Source organism: Capra hircus, chromosome 1 (assembly GCF_001704415.2).
Source record: "Capra hircus breed San Clemente chromosome 1, ASM170441v1, whole genome shotgun sequence".
Lineage (NCBI taxonomy): Eukaryota > Metazoa > Chordata > Mammalia > Artiodactyla > Bovidae > Capra > Capra hircus.
The window spans coordinates 64,230,547-64,252,585 of record NC_030808.1 but is presented as its reverse complement, the minus strand read 5'-3'; the positions used below and the strand labels follow the sequence as shown (position 1 = coordinate 64,252,585).

General features: G+C 40.2%; 1 protein-coding gene across 2 annotated transcripts in view; it reads right to left on the bottom strand.

Moving 5' to 3' along the window:
* Nucleotides 9,171-22,039, bottom strand: part of MAATS1 (MYCBP associated and testis expressed 1) — an 84,421-nt gene continuing 71,552 nt past the window's right edge. For both annotated transcript variants that reach the window (XM_013962739.2, XM_013962742.2), the window contains 3 exons: nt 20,583-20,731; nt 19,937-20,028; nt 9,171-9,323 (listed from right to left, as the gene is read on the bottom strand). In XM_013962739.2, the coding sequence (XP_013818193.1) occupies nt 9,172-9,323; nt 19,937-20,028; nt 20,583-20,731 (393 nt within the window). In that variant the 3' untranslated portion in view covers nt 9,171. The remainder of the gene's footprint in view (nt 9,324-19,936; nt 20,029-20,582; nt 20,732-22,039) is intronic.

Here is a 22,039-nt window from a genome sequence, read left to right as displayed (position 1 = left end):
ATTGACTTTTATCAGTTTCAGAAAATTCATATTTTATATAATTTCCCAACACATATATCTTCTGTTAGAAGTCAACGTTCTTGAATTGGCCCATGCCTACTACTCTTTTGTCCCTTCCTAAGGATTAAGTCATCCTACTCTATCCTCTTCTGTCATTTCCAACTCTTTGGCTCTCTGATTCTTTCTACATAAATTATTCTGATCTACTTTGCTAATTTTCCTTCAGCTGTATATATCCTGCTCTTTGAGTTTCTCATGTTGACTGCTATATTTTTAAATTCTAGAATTTCTACTTTCTTCAAAATCTGCTTTATATATTTTTTTTAAGTCATTTCTTTTCCTCTTAAAAATTTCAATATTGACTTTCATTTCTTTTAACATACTAAGTGCCTTAGCTCAGGATGCCAGAACAAAATACCTTAGACTAGGTAGCTTAAATAGCAGAAACATATTTTCTTTTTCTTTTCTTTTTAAAATGAGAACCCTTAGTATTTACTCTCTTAAAATTTTTCATATGTAACAAACAGCAATGTTGACTATATTTATCATGTTTATTTCATCCCTGGTACTTGTTTATCTTATAACTGAAAGTTTATACCTTTGGATTGCATTTGTCCGATTTCCCCTTTTCCTCCTAACACCTCTGGTAACCACAAATCTGATCTCTTTTTCTGAGTTTGTTTTTAAAGTATACTTGACCTACAAAATTATGTTAGTTCCAGTTACATAACAAAGTGATTCAATTTCTATACATGTCAAAATGATCAGCATGATAAGTCTGGTTATGATCTGTCGCCATGCAAAGATATACCATAATTATTGACTATATTCTCCAAACTGTATATTTCATACCCGTGACTCATTTATTTTGCAGCTAGAAGTTTGTACCTCTTATCTCCCTCACCTATTTCTCTCTCCCACCCACCCCTTCCCTTCTGGAAACCATGGCAACCACCTGTTTGTCTCTATAGCTACGACACTGTTTCTGTATGGTTATATTTTCTGTTTCCTTTTGTTTTTTAGATCTCCCATGTAAGTGAAATCAGACAGTATTAGTCTTTCTCTGATTTATTTCACTTAGCATAATAGTCTCTGGTTCCGTCCATGTTGTCACAAATGGCAAAGTTTCCTTCTTTCTTAAGAGTAATACTCCACTGTGTATATTTACCATATCTTTATCCATTCATCTACTAATGGGTATTTATGTTACTTTTATATCTTAACAATTGTAAATAATGCTGCTATGAAAATAGGGATACACATACCTTTCCTAATTATTGTTTTCATTTTCTTTGGATAAATACCAGCAATGGCATTGCTGGATCATACAGTGGTCTATTTTTAATTTTCTGAGGAATCTCCATACCGTTTTCCATAGTGGCTGTACCAATCGACATTTTTGCTGACAGTGCACGAGATTCTCTTTTCTCTACAACCTCTCCAACACTTGCTATTTGTGGTCTTTTTTATAACAGCCATTCTGACAAACGTGAGATATGAAATGATATCTCACAGTGGTTTTGATTTGCATTTCTCTGATTATTGATGTTGAGGATCTTTTCATGTGCGTGTTGGCCATCTGTGTGTCTTTTTTGGAAAGTCTACTCAGATCCTCTATTATTTTTTCTGAAGTTATATGAGTTCTTCATATGTATTGGATATTAACCCCTTATATATATATGTAAATATATATATTTATAAACTTGCGAACATCTGGCAAATATGTATAAATTTGCAAATGTCTTCGCCCATTCAGTATGTGGCCTTTTCATTTTGTTGATCATTTCTTTAACTGATGAAAAGATTTTTAATTTGATGTGGTCCTATTTATTTTTGCTTTGGTTCCCTTGCGCCTCTCTCTCTTTATATGTATATAAAATGAAGGTGTCAAAGAGCATCCTGCTTATGTTTTCTTCTAGAAGTTTTATGGTTTCAGGTCTTATATTTATTTTTGTCCATGGTGTGAGGAAGCAGTCCAGTTTCTTTTCCGTGTAGCTGTCTTGTTTCCCCAACACCGTTTATTGGGAGGTGGGAGGGGGGTTCATGTTTGGGAACACATGTACACCCGTGGTGGATTCATGTCAGTGTATGGCAAAACCAATACAGTATTGTAAAGTAAAAGTAAAAATGAAAATTAAAAAAAAAAAAAGAAAAAGCTGCATTTTCCCCATTGTATATTCTTGCCTCTTTTGTTGTAGATTAATTGCCCATATAAGTGTAGATTTATGGGCTCTCTGTTCTTTCCCATTGATCTATTTGTCTGTTTTTATGCCAGTACTATACAGTTTTGATTACTGTAGCCCTGTAATATAGTTTGAAATCAGGGTGAATTATACCTCCAGCTTTATTCTTCTCAAGATTGTTTTAGTTATTAGAAATTTATTTTCTCACAGTTCTGGAGGGCTGAAGTCCAAGATCAGGTGCCAGCATGATCAGTTTCTAGGGAGAACTCTCTTCATGGCTTGTAGATGGCTGCCTTCTTGCTGTGTCCCATCTAATTCTATCTCACAGTCCTCATTTCCAAATGACATCATATAGGAGGTTAGGGCTTCAACATACAAATTTGGGGAGGACACAGTTCACTGTATTGCATTCCACCAAAGCCTCCCAAAATCATGTTCTTCTCGCATGCAGGATACATTCGTTCCACCTCAACAGCCCCCAGAGTCTTAACTCATTCAGGCACCAATTCTAAGGTCTGAAATCCAAATTGTCATCTAAATCAGAAATGGGGGAGACTCAAAGGTATGATTCTTCCAGAGGCAATATTCCTCTCCAGCTATGAACCAGATACATTATGCACTTCCAAAATACAGTGGTGGGACAGGCATAGGAAAGATAGTCCCATTCCAAAAGGGAGAAATCAGAAGGAAGAAAGGACTAATGGGTCCCAAGCAAGTGCAGGGTTTAGCTAGACAAATTCTATTGGATCTTAAAGCTTGAGCTTAATTCCCTTTGGTGCAATGTCCTGCCTACTAGGTCCACTGGGATGGCAGCATTTCTCCATGGCTCTCGGAGTGGCCCACCCCTCCAGCTCTGGTGTACCCCATCTTCATGGCCACTTCGGAGATCCAGGTGGGTGCCATGGGCAGTCCTGTCCTTCAGTTCTGGGCAGAGGCCATCTGACCTGTGGAAACTGGAACACTGGTTGACAAGCTCTGAATCACCTTCAGCATTAGTTTTCTCTCTTCTTAAATAATGGTGCACATTTGCAGCATAATGGCTCTATTGTATAATCCTGTCAAACCGGACAAGTCTGACAGCCTTCCTTCATTTCACAGCGTATCTATTCCTTCATTCCAAACCAGCAGTGTTCCTGCTCTTCTAATTCCATAGACTCTTTATTAGATAGCTGCTCAGCTATACCCTTAGAATTCTTTCTCAGAATGGACTTTCTCACTTTTTGAAATATGGCTAGGCTGAGAATTTTCCAAATCTACAAATCCTTGCTTTTTGCTTAACCATTCCTTCTCCAGTTTCTCTCTCTCCTTTCATATTTTACCATAAAAGCAGTCAGAAGGAACCAAGTTGCTCCTTCAACACTTTGCATAGACATCTTCTCAGCTAAATATCCAGTTTCATTGCTTAGAAGTTCTATCTTCCACAAAACACTAGAACACAGTTCAGCCAAGTTCTTTGCCACTTTATAACATGGATTGCCCTTCCTCCAGTTTCTAGTAACACATTCCACATTTCCATCTAAGACCTCACCAGAACTGCCCTTAACATCCATATTCTCAGCATGCACCTCAAAAATCTTCCCATCTCTACACATTATCCAGTTCCAAAGCTGCTTCCACAGATTTAGGTATTATTACAGCAGCTTCACGTTTGGTACTGAAATCTGTCTTGGCTCGGACTGCCATAACGAAATACCATGCACTGGGTGATTTAAACAACAAAAATGTATTTTCTCACAATTCTGGAGGCTAGGAGTGTATAGCGGTAAGCACAGTTATTCTAAAGTCTGTGTCTAGTAATTCCAATTTTAGATCCCTTTAGGTTTGTTTCTATTATCTGTGCTTTCTGCTACTTGCTCAAGTTGTCATGGACCTGTATATCCTTCATGGACCTGTATATCCTTGCTTGGAAATTATTCACGAAAAATTCTGAAAATAAATTCAGGTCTAGGATGATGCCAACTTTCTCCAAGGAGAATTTAAGTTTTGTTTCTGATAATTTCTTTGAGGCAACAGGAATCAAGGATCTTTTAAATTCATTTTGTGCAACTGAGGGTTCTGGGGATCATTCAGGTGATTAGAAGCTAAACTGTAGTCTATTCAAGGATGGTTACTTCTAATGGACACTTTCTACTAGGGCACAGCCTTGTGGAGTCCCAGCCTAAACAGAGGACGTTCACCAGGGTCTCAACCTTGACTCCAGTTTTTGTCCCTCTGGTCTTATAAAGCTTGTGGAAGCATTGCTCAGCTTTTCAGCCACCTATTATGAGAATAATTATTAATCTTATTAAATTTGCATGTAGAAATAGTGACTGCTCTAACATTAAGGCTGATTTACTATTTAAATTTATTTTATATTGGAGTATAGTTGCTTAACAATGTTGTGTACATTTCAGGTGTACAGCAAAGTGACTGAGTTATACATACCTGTGTATCCTTTCTCAGATTCTTTTCCCACGTAGGTTTTTATGAGTACTGAGCAGATTCCCTGTGCTATACAATAGGTCTTAATTGGTTACCTATTTTAATACAGCTGTGTGTGTGTGTGTGTGTGTGTGTGTGTGTGTATGTCAAATTCAAACTCCCAATTTATCCCTCCCCTACCACCATTCCTCACTGATAGGCATAATTTATTTTTTGATTGTTTGAGTTTTTGTTTATTGAGCTTCATGAGCTGGTTATAAATTTTGGAAACTTACCCCTTTTTGGTCACAGTGCTTGCAAATATTTTCTCCCATTCTGTGGGTTGTCTTTTTGTTTTGTTTATGGTTTCCTTTGTTGTACAAAAGCCTTTAATTTCCCATTTATCCATTTTTGTTTTTATTTCCCTTACTCTTCGAGATGGACTGAAAAAGTTATTGCTGTGGTTTATGTCCGAGTATTCTGCCTGTGTTTTCCTCTGAGTTTTATAGTATCTGACCTTACATTTAGGTCTTTAGTGTATTCTGAATTTACTTTTGTGTATAGTGTAAAAGAATACTCTAATTTCATTTTTTACATGTAGCTATCCAGTTCAGTTAGCACCACTTAATGAAGAGACTGCTCTTTCTCCACTGTATGTTCTTGCCTCCTTTGCTGTAGATTAACTGACCACACGTGCAGGTTTATTTCTGGGCTTTTTATCTAGTTCCATTGATCTATATTTCCTTTTTTTTTTTTTTTTTGCCAGTACCATACTTTTCTTTTTCCTGCTACATTTTTTTTCCTCAGGGAAAGGCATTTCATTTTAAATATAGCAATGTGTACATGTCAGTCTCAAACTCCTAATCTATCCCTCCCAGCCTTCCCCCCTGGTAACCATGATTATTTTCTCTAAGTCTGTGAGTCTATTTCTGTTTTGTAGATAAGTTTAGTTTTATCATTTTTAAAAGATTCCATGTGTAAGTGATAGCATGATAATCTGGCTGGCTGGCTTACTTCCCTTGATATGATAACCTCCAGGTCCACCTATATTGCTGCAAGTGGCATTATTTCACTCCCTTTTATGGCTGAGTAATATTCCACTGTATACATGCACCACATCTTTATCCATTCATCTGCTGATGGACATCTAGGTTGCTTCCATGCCTTGATTACTGTAAACAGTGCTTTAATGAACATTGGTGAATGTATCCTTTTGAACCATGGTTTTTTTCTGGATGTATGCCCAGGAGTGGAATTGCTGGATCAGAGTAGTTCTATGTTTAGGTTTTTAAGGAACTTCCACACTGTTTTCCATAGTGGCTGCACCAACTGACATTCCTACCAACAGTGCAGGAGGGTTCCCTTTTCTTCATACCCTCTCCAGCATTTACTGTGTGTAGGCTCCTTCATGGTGGCCATTGTGGTCAGTGTGAGGTGATGATCTCATTGCAGCTTTGATCTGCATTTTTCTAATAATTAGTAATGAGCACCTTTTCCTGTGCCTCTTGGCCATCGGCCATCTATATATCTTCTTTGGAGAAATGTCTATTTAGGCCTTCTTCCCCCCCCTTTTTTTTTTTTGATTGGCTTTGTGCTTTTGATACTGAGCTGCGTGAACTGTTTGTATATTTTGGAGGTTAATCCCTTGTCACTTACTTCATTCGCAAATATTTTCTTCCATTCTAAGGGATGTCTTTCTGCCTCATTTATGGTTTCCTCTGCTGTACAAAAGCTTTTAATTAAGTTTTATTTGTTTATTTTTATTTTCATTACTCTAGGTGGTGGGTCAAAAAAGATCTTGTTGCAATTTATGCCAAAGAGTATTCTTTGTTTCCTCTAAGAGTTTTATAGTGTCTGGCTTTACATTTAGAGCTTTCATCTCTTTTGAGTTTATTTTTGTGTATGGTGTTGAGTGTTCTAATTTCATCCTTTTACATGTAGCATGTCTGCTGATGGGTAGGGCTTTGTTCCTGACCTGTTGGCTGTTTGGCCCAAGGCACCCACACTGAAACCTACAGACTGTGGGGTGGGGCCAGGTCTCAGTGAGAAAATGGCAACCTCTAGGAGGGTCACACCAATGAGCACTCCCCAGAACTACTGCTGCCCACGTTCTTGTCCCCACACTGAGCCACAGTTGCTCCCCGCCTCTGCAGGAGACTTCCAGTACTAGCAGAGAAGTCTGGCCCAGTCTCTTAGAGGTTACCGCTTTCTCCTTGGGCCACATGAGACCCTGAGTGCACCCTCCACACGCAGAGTTTCTGTTTCCCGCAGTCCTGTGGAATTTCTCTGATCAAATCTTGATGGCCTTCGAAGCTATGTTTTTGGGGGCTCCTCCTCCCACTGCCAGACCCCAAGGTAGGGAGCCTGACATGGAGCTCGGATCTTTCACTCATGTAGGAGAGCTTCCACAGTAAAATTATTTTCCAGTTACTGGGTCACCCACCTGGCATGGATGGGATTCGACTGTATTGCGCCCCTCCAGTCGTCTCATTGTGGCTTGTCTTTGGATGCAGGGTATCTTTTTTGATAGGTTCCGTTTTTCTGCTGATGGAGTTTCAGCAGTTAGTTGTGATTTTGATGTTTCCATAAGAAGAGGTAAACTCATGTCCTACTCCACCATCCTGTCTCAGTGGTATGTCTCGGCTCACTGTTATAATTTATATTATTGCCTTAAGTCAGCCCTCATCACCCCTCTGGAGAATTCCATGGACTTCCATGGACTTGAGAAAAGTCGGACACGACTGAGCAACTTTCCCTTTCACCATCTCCTATCTTCCACCAGAAGGCTGGGTCTTTATACGTCCATAGGATGCTGTGATATGCTGCCCAGATCACTGTTTCAAGACCAAAGCACTCAGTCCTTCATCCATCTGGAGCACTGGCTGGCAATGCCTTACAGCTGAGTTCTTCCCAGTGCATGCTCAGATTCTTTCCCTCACTCTCATACATCAACTGGATAGGGAGAGATCCAAGGGACCCAGCAGAGGAATTGCACTTCTAAGGCTGATTTTTAACACAATAATAAGTTAGGCAAAATGCTTTGATTCTTGAATTTATACTATATAGCTATTATATAGATGTTACATTACATGTAAATATATGGCTTATATTTTCAGTGATTTCAGAGGTTATTTCATTATTAATGAATTTCCTTAAGGAAACCTCAATGAAAGTATAAGATTGTACAGTTAGTGGTAGGCTGCCGACACCCAAACCTCCTCGATGCCAGGATGAGATTGCTCCCTAAGCCTTAGTGCCTTCCCTAACCAGAAATTTTAGAGGGTAGCTCTGTTCTCCAGTAATCTGATAAGGTGGTATATGTGTCAACTACGTCACTAAGCAACACTGGACTTCCCAGGTAGTGCTAGTAGTAAATAATCTGCCTGCTAATGCAGGAGACATAGGAGATGTGGGTTCGATCCCTGGGTCAGGAAGATCCCCTGGAGGAGGAAATGGCAACCCACTCCAGTATTCTTGCTTGGAAAATTCCATGGACAGAGAAACCTGGCAGGCTATGGTCCATGGGGCCACAAAGAGCTGGACACCACTGAGTGACTGAACACATGTAAGCAACATTACTAAAGGTAAAAATGACCCGATTAGTAACTAGCATCTGACAGGGAGGGATTTTAAATAAACTATTAATACCTAACAGGAAACTGTAACTTTGAGGTTTCCTGAGTGTGCTGACTTTTGTATCTGGGCAGATCCATTGGGGGGACCCTGGAAACTATGCCAATGGAATTATGAGAGAGACTGGTCCCAGGGCATGTAAACCAAGGCAGCTTCTGCACCCACCCAATGCGAAGCTCTTTTCCTTGCATCTGAGCTTTGTAACCTGGGGACTAAAGGATTCTGATACATGGTCCTCTGTGTGGATTCAGCAAGAGCTCCCACAGGAAGAGAGACCCCCGATGCTGTGCTGTTGGAAGCTGTGGGGCCTTATGGCTTTCTGAGGAGATCGATACTCAAATCATACCAAACATGGCCTGTGTTCATCTTGTGAGTATGAATGTTAGGTGCACCTAAGACCCAGCCTTGTGGCTACTGTAGAGGGCATCAGGGCTTCAATTGGGCAGGCTGTGCCTCACACCATGCTGAGTATCCGGCTCAGTGCGACAGGGGTACCTCATCTAATTCCATGAGAACAAGGCTTTTGTTTTAAATAACACAAACATGTTTTGTAGCTTTATTTGTGATAGAGTATAGTCATCTGCTAACAAAACCTACAAAAATAATTTTGAGTCCTGTTTTTTGGTCAAAACAGTCTAACTGCTGTCATATCAACTAATAGTTTCAATAGCAGATTCCATAACCGAGATGCAATGCACCAATATTTTCCCTGCTGTATTCCTGCATTCAGTCTGGGCTGCCACAGACAGAAAGCACAAGGGTATTTTTTTCTTGAATTTGTAGTGGAAACCTTGGCAGACAGTAACTGCTTCAGGCTTGTCAAACAGATGCATGAAATGCACCAGTTTAAATGGGAGTGCTTCATTTTCCACATTATGATTGTTAGCGTACAGCACAGAGCTCAGTGATGCTGCTTGTCCTCCTGCTCCCTTCCAAAGGAAAAAGCAAACTCACCTTAGGTATCTTGCTCATTTTCAGTTTCTCCCTCAAGTAGCTCAGTGTCTGATGTCCGCCCTTGCTCAGCAAAATGCGTCTTGAGCATGTCTTCTGTGTGCCTGTGGATGATCTGATGGGCTGCCAGGATGTGCTTCCGCTGAGAGTTCCTCACTGTGCCGAAGGGACAGGAGACGCGTTACTCTGGACGTCAGAACGGATCATTCCCAAAGGTTTTCAAAAGAGTAGAGACAGAAATGGTAACTTTGCAAGCCACATATTCTCTTGCTTAAAGCTGACGAGATTAAAGAAAATTTTCTGTGATTTTGGAAGGACACATTCCAAAGGTAATTCAACCTAAATCTCAATATTGCTGCTCACTCTCTGTTCAGTTCAGTCATGCTCCTCCCCACTAGGCTGGCCTCACTCCATGGCTGAGTGGCCTCCCTCACCTGGAATACCTGTACTCCAGATCCTGCCCTTCTGCAAAGCCCAGCCCAAGTCCAGCTCCTCCAGGAAGTCTTTGACTGAGGCAGCTCACATTTCTCATGACCACACTTGAGTCTGGGCCAGTCTATTCAGTGTTCAAGTGCTTCAGGGGAGTTTCATTTTGCTTTTCACCTAGATTATAAATGACCTGAAGGTAAAGATCTTGTCTCATGCTTCTCTTTGTGCTTCAGTCCCTAATATGAAGGGTACTTGTTGACTGATGTATTTGAGTTCATGGCTTTGGCAGTTGTTCTTAGTGTTACATTCTAAGAATATTTATTATCAAGGCTTAGTACATTAAGCATCCCATTTCCCTTTTGAAAAGTGGTAACTGTGATGATGATGGGGGTAGCAGTTAGCATTTGTCCTTACTTCGCGCCAGGTATGGTTTTAAATAGCTGGCATATAATTATTCATTTAAACTAATCACAACCCTAAAAGAGTATTATTACTATCCCCATTTTCGGATGAGGCAGTTGAGATACAGATATTAGGTGATTTGCCTAAAGTCATACAGCTGCTACTGCTAAGTCACTTCAGTCGTGTCTGACTCTGTGTGACCCCATAGACGGCAGCCCACCAGGCTCCCCGTCCCTGGGATTCTCCAGGCAAGAACACTGGAGTGGGTTGCCATTTCCTTCTCCAATGCATGAAAGTGAAAAGTGACAGTGAAGCCGCTCAGTCGTGTCCGACTCTTCGTGACCACATGGACTGCAGCCCACCAGGCTCCTCGGTCCATGGGATTTTCCAGGCAAGAGTGCTGGAGTGGGGTGCCATCGCCTTCTCCAAAGTCATACAGCTAGTAAAGCATAATAAGTACCATGGTTTCTATGCTGTTCAGATGTCAGCTAGTTTATATAGGGTAAATCACATAGAAACTTAGAACACTTCACAGTAGTATGGTTGAAAGAATGGGGACTTTGGAGCCACATAGACCACGGTGCAATCTGCAAATTGTATAACATCTCTAAGCACTAATCTCCTTAACTAAAGTATGAGAACACATCTATAGAAGTTATAAAAAATTTTGATAAGGTATTTCTAAAAATGCTTAATACATTTTCTGGAACTTGGTATGCATTTAAACCTTGGTTGTTACTATTATTTTCATCTATATACAGGTGTTCAAGGTCATTTCCATCTATCAAATTTTAGGAAAATAAGAGTTGGTGGATTAGGAAGACTCTAAGCTCAACTCCTCTCATGGGCACAGCAAAATTACAGCTATTTACAGAAAAACTATGGATAAGAAAGGCCAGAACCTACCAGAAAAGACCTCTACAACTAAAGATAATATAGAACAAACCATAATAGACGGGTAGGATGGGCAGAGTTGTGTTATAGTCAAGAGCCGTACCCCTAGTAGGCAACCCTCAAACAGGAAAATTACTACAACTGCAGAGATTCACCAAAGGAGTGAGGAGTCTGAGCCCCACACTGGGCTCCACAGCACAGGGTACCAGCACTGGTAAGACAGTACTGGAACATTTGGCTTTGAAGACCAGCAGGGCTTGCTTTCAGCAGACCCTGTGAGCTGTGAGAAATAGACTCCACTCTTAAAGGACACACACAAGATCTTATACACTGTGCAATCTAGGGCAGAAGAAATAATAAAAAATGGGTCCGGCCCACCCGTTAAATCTTGGAGAGTCTCCGGGGTAGTAGAAGGCAACTGGACCTCACCCCTGGGGATAAAGACACTGGCAGGAACCACCTGGGGGAGCTTGCCCTACCACATGAATACTAGTGCTAGTGAGCACTATTTTGTAATCCTCCCTGTAACTTATTTGCCTTGGGACCTAGGCTATACCCATCAGCCTATAGGCACCAGTAATGGAATACCTCAGGCCAAGCAAGTAGGTGGGCAGGGACTCAGCACCACCTACCAGTGGGCAGGTTGCATTAGAACACCCTAAGCCCACAGCCACCCATGGACATAGCCTTGTCCACCAGAGGGCCCAGGACCTGGCCCTACACACCAGGACACAGGTAATATAGAACTGGGACCCCCAGGGCCTACTACAGCAAGAGACCTTGGATCCTGGCTCAACCCACTGGTAGGCTGGCACCAGTCCTGGACCCACTGGGTCCCAGCCACACCAACCAGCAGGACACCACCCCCCACACAGCCTCCCCAGAATGGAGCCCCCATTCACCAGGCACAGAATTAATAAATAAGGTCTTACTGTAACGCATAGGGAATTAGACTCACTATCCTGTGATAAGCCATAGCAGAAAAGAATGTAAAAAGAGGATGTATATATATGTATAACTGAATCACTTTGCTGTCCAGCAGAAATTAACACAACACTGTAAATCAACTATACTTCAATTAAAAAAAAAATAGACAGACTAGCAACAAAAAAGGGAACTCTACAAAAGAATGGATGAACAGAGCGAGCAGTAGATGTTTTTAACCAAGAGTTAGAAAATATAAAGGACTAAACAGATGGAAATACAGTAACTGAAACGAAAAATACACTAGAAGGAATCAACAGTAGATTAAGTAATACCGAGGAATAGATCAGTAAGCAGTAAGAGAGTAGTGGAAATGACTCAAGCTAAACAGAAAAAAATAAAAAGAAATAAGGACAGTATAAAAGACCTCTGGGACATCACCACACACACTAACATTTACCTTACAGGAGTCCCAGAAAGAGAAGACAGAGGAAGTGGCAGAGAACATACTTGAAGACATAATAGCTGAAGACTTCCCTAAGCTGTGAAATGAATGAAACATGCAAGTCAAGGAAGCACAGAGAGAGCCCCAAACAGGATCAACCCAAGGAGGACCACATCAAAACATACTGTAATTAAAATTGCAAAAATCAAAGATAAAGAGAGATTATTAAAAGCAGCAAGGGAAAAGAAACAAGTTATGTACTAGGGAACTCCCATAAGGCTATCAAGCTGACTTTGCAGCAGAAACTCTGCAGCCCAGAAAAGAGTGGCAAGATACAGTTAACATGATGAAAGGGGAAATCTACAACCAAGAATATTCTACCTGGAAAGGCTTTCATTTGGATTTGATAGATCAAAAGTTTTCAGATAGGCAAAAGCTAAAAGGGTTCAGTACCACCAAAGCAGCTTTACAAGAAAGGTTAAAGGGACTTCTCTAAGTGAAAAAGAAAAGATCAAACTAGAAACATGAAAATTATGGGGGGGAAAACTCATTGGTAAAGGTAAACATATAGTTAAGGTAGTAAATCAACCACGTAGAAAGCTAGTAGGAAGGCTAAAAGAGAAAAGTACTAAAATCACCTATCGCCACAATAAGCAGCTAAGGGATACACAAAGCAATTATACACAAAATATGAGAAAAACAGTAATTATGAAGGGAGCACAATAAAAATTCAGACTTGTTAAAATGCATTTGAAATTAAGAGATAAAGCACTTAATTATATATAGACAGAGTTGTCTACATCTATGTATAAACCTAATGGTACCCAAAACCCAAAAATCTACAATAGATACACACAGAGAAAGAAATCCAAATAACACAAAGAATAATCATTAAAAGGGAAGAGAAGGCAAGAATAAACAAAAGAATTACCAAAACAATCCCGAAACAATGAACAAAATGCTAATACCTACCTATCAACGTGTGTGTGTGTGTGTGTGTGTGTGTTGCTCAGTTGCGTCCGACTCTTTGTGACCCCATGGACTGTGGCTCACCAGGCTCCTCTGTCTCTGGAATTCTCCAGTCAAGAATATTGGAGTGGGTTGCCATTCCCTTCTCCAGGGGATCTTAATTAAAAAAAGTATCAATAATTACTTTAAATGTAAATGAACTAAATGCTCCAATCAAAAGACACAGTGACTGAATGTATACACAAAGGAACCATATACATGCTGCCTATAAGAGACTCACTTGGGACTTCCCTGATAGTGCACTGGATAAGAATCTGTCTGCCAGTGCAGGGGACTCGGGGTCGATCCTTGGTCTGGGAAGATTTCATATGCCTCAGAGAAACTAAGCCTGTGCACACAGCTACTATACACACAGCTACTGGGCCTGCACGCTGCAACTACTGAAGCCCGCTTGCCTAGAGCCTATGCTCCACCAGGAGAAGCCATCACAACAAGGGACCTGAGCACTGCAACAGAATAGCGCCGCCTTGTCGCAACCAGAGAAAAGCCCATACAAAGCAATGGAGACCCAGTGCAGTCAAAAATAAAAATAAATTAAAAAAAAAATTCACCTGACATCAGAGGATAGAAAAAGGTGTTATATGCAGAAAGAAATCAACAGAAAAGCAGGGGTGAAATACTTATAAACAAATATTAAAACAAAGGTTGTTACAAGAGCCAAAGAAGGACATTATATAATAATCAAGGGAAGAAATAATTATAGATGTACCCAACACAGGAGCACTTTAATTCATAAGGCAAATATTAACAGACATAAAGACAGAAGTCAACAGTAACACACAATACTAGGGCATGTATGTGTGTGTGTAAGAATTTATTTTACAGCAAGACCTAGGATATGGGTCCCTCTGTCACAGGCAATGAAAAATGAAATTATTCAGAAATTTCTCTGCAGTGAATTACAAACAGCTTTCCTGCAAGAACAGTCTTCTCTTCATCTAGAAATTCCCATATTTATAGAAAACCCCAAAACATTTTAATCTTTGTTTGTTTGACTCCATCCAGGTTTCCAAAACTAGGCACTTTAATACCCCACTTACATCAATGAACAGGTCATCCACATATATAATTAATAAGGAAACACTGGCCTTAAATGACACACCAGACCAGATGAACTTGCTAGATATGTATACAGAACATGTAATCCAAAAGCAGAAGAATATACATTCCTTCCAAGTGCACAAGGAACATTCCCCAGAATAAATTACATGCTAGGCCACAAGATGCCTATTGTCAAATTCAGACTTAAATTGAAGAAAGTAGGGAAAACCACTAGACCATTCAGGTATGACCTAAATAAAATCCCATATGACTATACAGTGGAAGTGAGAAATAGATTCAAGGGATTAGAACTAATAGAGTGCCTGAAGAACTATGTATGGAGATTCATAACACTGTATAGGAGACAGGGATTAAGACCATGCTCAAGAAAATGAAATGCAAAAAAGCAAAATGGTTGTCTGAGGAGGCCTTACAAATAGCTGAGAAAAGAAGAGAAGCTAAAGGCAAAGGAGAAAAGAAAAGATATATCCATTTGAATGCAGAGTCCCAAAAGGATAGCAAGGAGAGATAAGAAAGTCTTCTTCAGTGATCAGTGCAAAGAAATAGAGGAAAACAATAGAATGGGAAAGACTAGAGATCTCTTCAAGAAAATTCGACATACCAAGGGAACATTTCAGGTAAAGGTGGGCACAATAAAGGACAGAAACGGTATGGACCTAACAGAAGCAGAAGATATTAAGAAGTGGTGGCAAGAATACACAGAAGAACTGTACAAAAACATCTTCATGACCCAGATAATCATGATGGTGTGATCACTCACCTAGAGCCAGACATCCTGGAATGTGAAGTCAGGTGGGCCTTACGAAGCATCACTATGAACAAAGTTAGTGGAGGTGATGGAATTTCAGTTGAGCTGTTTCAAATCCTAAAAGATGATGCTGTGAAAGTGCTGCACTCAGTATGCCAGCAAATGTGGAAAACTCAGCAGTGGCCACAGGACTGGAAAAGGTCAGTTTTCATTCCAATCCCAAAGAAAGGCAATGCCAAAGAATGCTCAAACTACCGCAAAATTGCACTCATCTCACACGCTAGCAAAGTCATGCTCAAAATTCTCCAAGCCAGGCTTCAATAGTACGTGAACCATGAACTTCCAGATGTTCAAGCTGGTTTTAGAAAAGGCAGAGGAACCAGAGATCAAATTGCCAACATCTGCTGGATCATCGAAGAAATAACAGAGTTCCAGAAAAAATATCTATTTCTGCTTTATTGAGTATGCCAAAGCCTTTGACTATGTGGATCACAACAAACTGTGGAAAATTCCTCAAAAGATGGGAATACCAGACCACCTGGCCTGCCTCTTGAGAAATCTGTATGCAGGTCAGGAAGCAACAGAACTGGACATGGAACAACAGATTGTTTCCAAATCAGGAAAGGAGTACATCAAGGCTGTATATTGCCACCCTGCTTTTTAATTTATATGCAGAGTACATCATGAGAAATACTGGGCTGGATGAAGCACAAGCTGAAATCAAGATTGCTGGGAGAAATATCAATAACCTCATATATGCAGATGACACCACCCTTATGGCAGAAAGCAAAGAAGAACAAAAGAGCTTCCTGATGAAATTGAAAGAGGAGAGAGAAAAAGTTGGCTTAAAAGTCAGCATTCAGAATACTAAGATCATGGCATCTGGTCCCATCATTTCATGGCAAATAGATGGGGAAACAGTGACAGACTTTATTTTTGGGGGCTCCAAAATCAATGTAGATGGTGACTGTAGCCATGAAAATAAAAGACACTAACTCCTTGGAAGAAAAGTTATGACCAACCTAGACAGCATATTAAAAAGCAGAGACATTACTTTGCCAACAAAGGTCTGTCTAGTCAAAGCTATGGTTTTTCCAGTAGTTGTGTATGGGCATGAGAGTTGGACTATAAAGAAAGTTGAGCACTGAAGAATTAATGCTTTTGAACCATGATGTTGGAGAAGACTCTTAAGAGTCTCTTGGACTGCAAGGAGATCCAACCATTCCATCCTAAAGGAAATCAGTCCTGAATATTCATTGGAAGGACTGATGCTGAAGCTAAAACTCCAATACTTTGGCCACCTGATGCAAAGAACTGACTTATTTCAAAAGACCCTGATGCTGGGAAAGATTGAAGGTGGGAGGAGAAGGGGACGACAGGATGAGATGGTTGGATGGCATCACTGACTCAATGGACATGAGTTTGAGTAAACTCGGGGAATTGGTGATGGACAGGGAGGCCTGGCGTGCTGCAGTCATGGGGTTGCAAAGAGTCAGACACGACTGAGTGACTGAACTGAACCGAGGCCACAAGACAAGTCTCAATAAATTTAATAAAACTTAAATCTCACCATCTTTTATAAGTACAACTCTGAAACTAAAAGCCAACTATGAGAAAATACTAAAAACATACAAAGGCCAAACAATATGCCACTAACAACCAATGGATCACTAAAGAAATCAAAGAAGAAATTTAAAAAATACATGGAGACATATGAAGTAAACCATGCAATGATCCAAATCTCTGCGATGTCACAAAAGCAGCTCTTAAGAGGAAAGTTTATAGTGATACAAGCCTACCTCAGGAAAGAAATATCTCAAACCAAGAACCTGATCGTACACTGAGCAACTAACAGAAGCCAATAGAAGAAAAGAAATCAAAGATCAGAGAAGAAATAATTGAAATGTAGCCTATTTCTTAAAAAGTAGAAAAGATCAATGAAAATAAGAGCTCTTGCTTTGAGAAGATAAAATTGATAAATCCTTTGTGAAACTCATTAAGAAAAAAAGAGGGACCAAATAAATAAAATCGGAAATGAAAAAGGAGAAGCTATAACCAACACCACAGAAATAAGAGAACAATATGAACAATTGTATGCCAATAAAATAAAGAAGCAAGAAGTAATGGACAGATTACTAGTAACGTAGAATCTCACAAGGCTAAAACAGGGGACATAGAAAGTGTAAAAGAGCAAGTGCCAGTACTGAAATTGAATAAGTAATAAAAGAACATTCCCAACAAACAAAAGTCTGGACCAGATGGCTTCACAGGTAAATACCTACTCTCAAACTTTTCAAAAAACTGCGGCTGGAGGAATGCTTCTTAACCACCTCATCTTCTGCCTCCCCTTCTCCTCCTGCCGTCAGTCCTTCCCAGGATCAGGGTCTTTTCCAATGAGCTGGCTCCTCACATTATTTACAACAGACAGGATATGGAAGCAACTTACAAGTCCATCAACAGGGGAAAGCATAAAAAGACACGGGTATGTGTGTGTTTACACACATATATAATGGAATACTGCTGCTGCAAAGTCGCTTCAGTCGTGTCCGACTCTGCGACTCTGGAGTGGGTTGCCATTTCCTTCTCCAATGCATGAAAGTGAAAAGTGAGAGTGAAGCCGCAATGGAATACTACAGAACCATATACAGAAAACAAGCTTGCCATTTGCAACAACATGGATTGATGTGGACAGTATTGTGCTCCGTGAAATAAATCAGACAGACAAATACTGCAGTTATCACTTACATGTGGAATCTCAAAAAATCAAACAAATGAATTTAACAAAACAGATCCACAGATACAGAGAACAAGCAAGTGGTTACCAGTGAGGAAAGGGAAGCTGGGAGGGGCAAGATGGGGATAAGGGATTAAGAAATACAAACCACCATGTATAAAGTAAGTAAGCTACAAGGATACATTGTACAGCACAGGGAATATAGCCAATACATCATCATAACTTTAAACAATGTAATCTATAAAAATTTTAAATCATTGTTGTACAGCTGAAACTAATAAGTCAACTAGACCTCAATAAATTTTTTTAATGCATCCAAATAAATCAATAATGAGATATCTCTAATGGTCTGTATGTGATAGTTCTTAATTTGGGGTAAAGAGTATTTATAACCATGGACGCCTTACTTGGAAAGAGAAAGAAATATAATGTATACTCCCCATCCAGATGGCTTTCTTCATTCGGGCTACATCCATATAAAGGCAAGAGGTTAGGATTTGCTCAGTTTGCCCACAGATGACTCCCACTGATCTCTATAGATCAAGACTCCTTCAGCTCCTTCCTCACAGAGTCAGGAGAAGCTGGGGGAGAGGGTCATAAAACAGTAACTGTTAAACACAGGATTTCTCCTCTTCTTCAGGTGAACTGATATGAAACAGGCTGGCCTCACTTTGCACTGAGGAGGAGAAAGGAGTTACTTATTTTCTTAAGGATCTAGAAAACATAAGATCCCTTTTATAATAAAAAGTGATACAGGAATACTTATTATTTGATCTGAAAATTGAAGTTTTTTTGGTAGAGGCAATATCATACACTGTTGATGGGGATATGGATTGAAGTTTTTTTGTGGGGGCAGTTTGGTGGTATCTATCAAAATGTAAAACACACATACTGTATTTCCAGCATTGTACTACTAGGAGTTTACTCTCAGACGAATGACCAGGGTGTTCATAGCTTTTTATAGGAAAACACACAGGAATAAACTAAGTGCTTACTGCTGGGGGTAGTGGTTTAAAAACTACGGTACAATCGTGTAATGGGAAAACAGGGTATTTCTTTGTTCTCTTCTAATGCATTAGAACTCCACCATTCCTTACTCCCTAGTTACATGATCTGAAATATTACATTTCTCTTAAACCTGTCTAGAATTCTCTTGCAAACTCTTGAAACCTCCCAGGCTCGTATTTCACTTAATATTGATCTACTGGTCGCACCCCCTCTCTCTGGGCTCAGGACTATCACTAGTACCCTGAAAGCTCTGGAAGAACATTGTTTCTTTAAAACACATTTTTTTTCCTTCTCCTCCTCTACTGAATAAAAGCAGCAATGTTTAAAAACATGCCACTTTTGGCAAATGATAAGTGAGGCTACTTCTACTGAGATGAGCTCTGGCAGGAACAAAAGATACTGTGACTCAGCAGAGCTGCAGAATAGCGTTAGGTCTGTCAGGCTTCCCGCTTTTCAGCACCTGACTTGCACGTGCCCTGCCTCCAAAAGGCGGCCACAGTTGGAAAACCCTGCATACTCTCAACATTTGTTTTACGTTGAAAAAATCAAATCACAAAACACAAGCTGATGGTTACCAAAGAGGAACGAGATGGGGGAGGGATAAATTAGGAATATGGGATTCACATATACACACAAGTATATATAAAATAAACAAGGATTCGCTGTATAGCACAGGGAACTATATTCAATATCTTGTTAACTTATAGTGGAAAAGAATCAGAAGATATGTGTGTGTGTATATACATATATAAATAACAATTATTTTGCTATATACCTGAAACTAACAATATTGTGAATCAACTATTTCAATCAAAAACAAAAACCCCAAAATACACCTCTTCTGAGAACTGCATCTTAAGGTTTGGTTTGAATTTAATGCTTCATCAAACTTATCAGAACCGCATGCATCCATACTGGAGGAGATTATATTTTGCCACTGGACAGCATCAAGAGAACTTGACAAACTTTGAAGATAACTCTGATTCCTCTTCAGAATTTCCCCCATACCTCTGCTCAGTTTTAAATCTCTGTAATATTGAAAATAGCTTCTATCTTTAAAAAGATTATCAAATGAAGCATTTATGTTGACTTACCCTTTTCTTTGACAAAGTCCTTTTGCACCTGTGGGATTAGGAAACTGTAAACCAGCTCGGCCACAATCTCCTCTGACTGAAGCTGAGTGCGACTGAAAAATAAGAACATATTAAAAGCGTTTCCTTTGCTGCCTTGCTTGAGCTGCCGATTTACACTTGGATCCTCCTCGCGTGTTAAGGAGCTCCACTGCTCAGATCCTACGACTGCCTTTTCCTTGCGTGATCTGAAATAGCGCATTCCTGGTGAGTTTCCTTAACTCCATGGAAAATCCAAATTTGTCCTTTACTTCCCCTGCCTCCCAGGAAAGGAGTGTTAAGAGACACAATTTACACATGGAAGCCAAAAACCTTGGGGTGACAGCCAAGTAAAATTGGACATACATTTCTTTCAGGCTTTGTGATATTCTAAAAGTAAGAAATATGAAAGTGATCCAGACTGCAGAAGATAACTGAAAATTCTATTCCCAGCGTGTGGCTCCTGCCATACAAAAGTACAGGTCTGCTGGCAGCCGTTAAAACAAAGCATGCTGAAGCATGAGTCAGTTATTTGTTTCTCCTTGGTGGTGAAATCTTAGGCCCTTGAAAAACACACATGAGTAACAGCAAAGGGGCTGTCCATCCCACCATCTGTCCCCTTGGTACACACCGGCTTTCCATTTCATAAGCAATGTCATTGATTTCCTCAGCCATCTTCTCTATTTCCGCCCTGGCTTGTTCTTCTGCAGTGTTCTCTTCAGTGTTCAGTATTATGTCCTCCAGATAGGAAGTTACGGTGCTTTGGTGAACTTTAATCACCTGCAAAAGTCCCAAATACGCCGGCTACTCAGAAAAGGGATGCTACTACCATAAACAAGACAAGAAAAACGCACAAACATTGGCCGACATTCTTAGCATGCCTATTTCATTTATCCAGTCAACAGTCCCTGCACTTACATTCCTTTAGTCCATTTCTCATCCACCTATATCTACCCATTCTGGGCAGACCCTACATATTTGGCTCATTTTAGAATTATGGGTCTCAGTTTGGGGTGGGCAATACAAAACACTGCAAAAAGATCACAGGCTTGACTCAGGAACTCTGTTTTAGGTCCTGGCTTTGTTCTTACAGCAGTGTGACTTGGTCAGGCTACCTAATTGTGGCAGAGACTAAGACTTACGCAACGTCCTTTCTCTTCTTCCTCTTAAAGGATTCTTAAAGGGAAAGACCTAGCTTATTTTCTTCTCATTTCTCATTTCATGGGGACAAAATGCAGGAAGCACCAGTCATCTTAAACTGCCATGAGGGTCACGTCCCAGGGACAGAAAAGCACAAGTCTAGAAGGATTCTGGGTCTCTGATGAACTTTTTTAAACTATCATACCAGTCCTGGACTGCTTCTTTTTAAAGCTTTCTGAAATTGTGAAATAGAATATACATTTAGAAAAGTGCACAGCACACAAATGGACAGTGTAATGAATTCTGGTCAAGCCACGGGTAGTAGCCCAGAGGCCACAGTGGGTTCCATCTGACCACAGCTCCTTTCCATTCTCATGAGTTTATGGTAGACTTCATTTTCTTTAGAGGTTTGCTCCTTAAGATTTCAGTCATAAATAACACAATTTAGTTTTGCCTGTTTGATAGGTAGATACCCAGGAAGTATCACAAACATCAAGGGTGTCATACTGTGTTCTCTATATAGTCTCAATAGATTTTGAGCTTTGGGGGATGAAAGTACTTTCTATTTAATGTCTAAATATTTCTTTATATCTGAGATAATGCTTGGGACTCAGTAACAACTTAGTACCTGTATCTTGACTGGCACTGCAGCAGGACTCTGAATATGACATGTCTACTGTGTATCTACCCGTGAAATACCAAGTCCATATCCTTGAATCCCTGTGGCTCCCTATGGGAGAGACCCAGGGACCATAGTTCAATATGGTATCAACCAACAAACCAACATATATTTTCTCAATGCCTGTTCTGTACAGAGGGCTACGCTGGTGCTGCGGAAGGCACAAAGGGATATACAACATGGCTGCTACCCTGGAGACCACAATCAGGAGACTTATTCAGGAGACAAGTCACACCTAGAACGGAACAATGAGACAGTTGAGTCTTGTT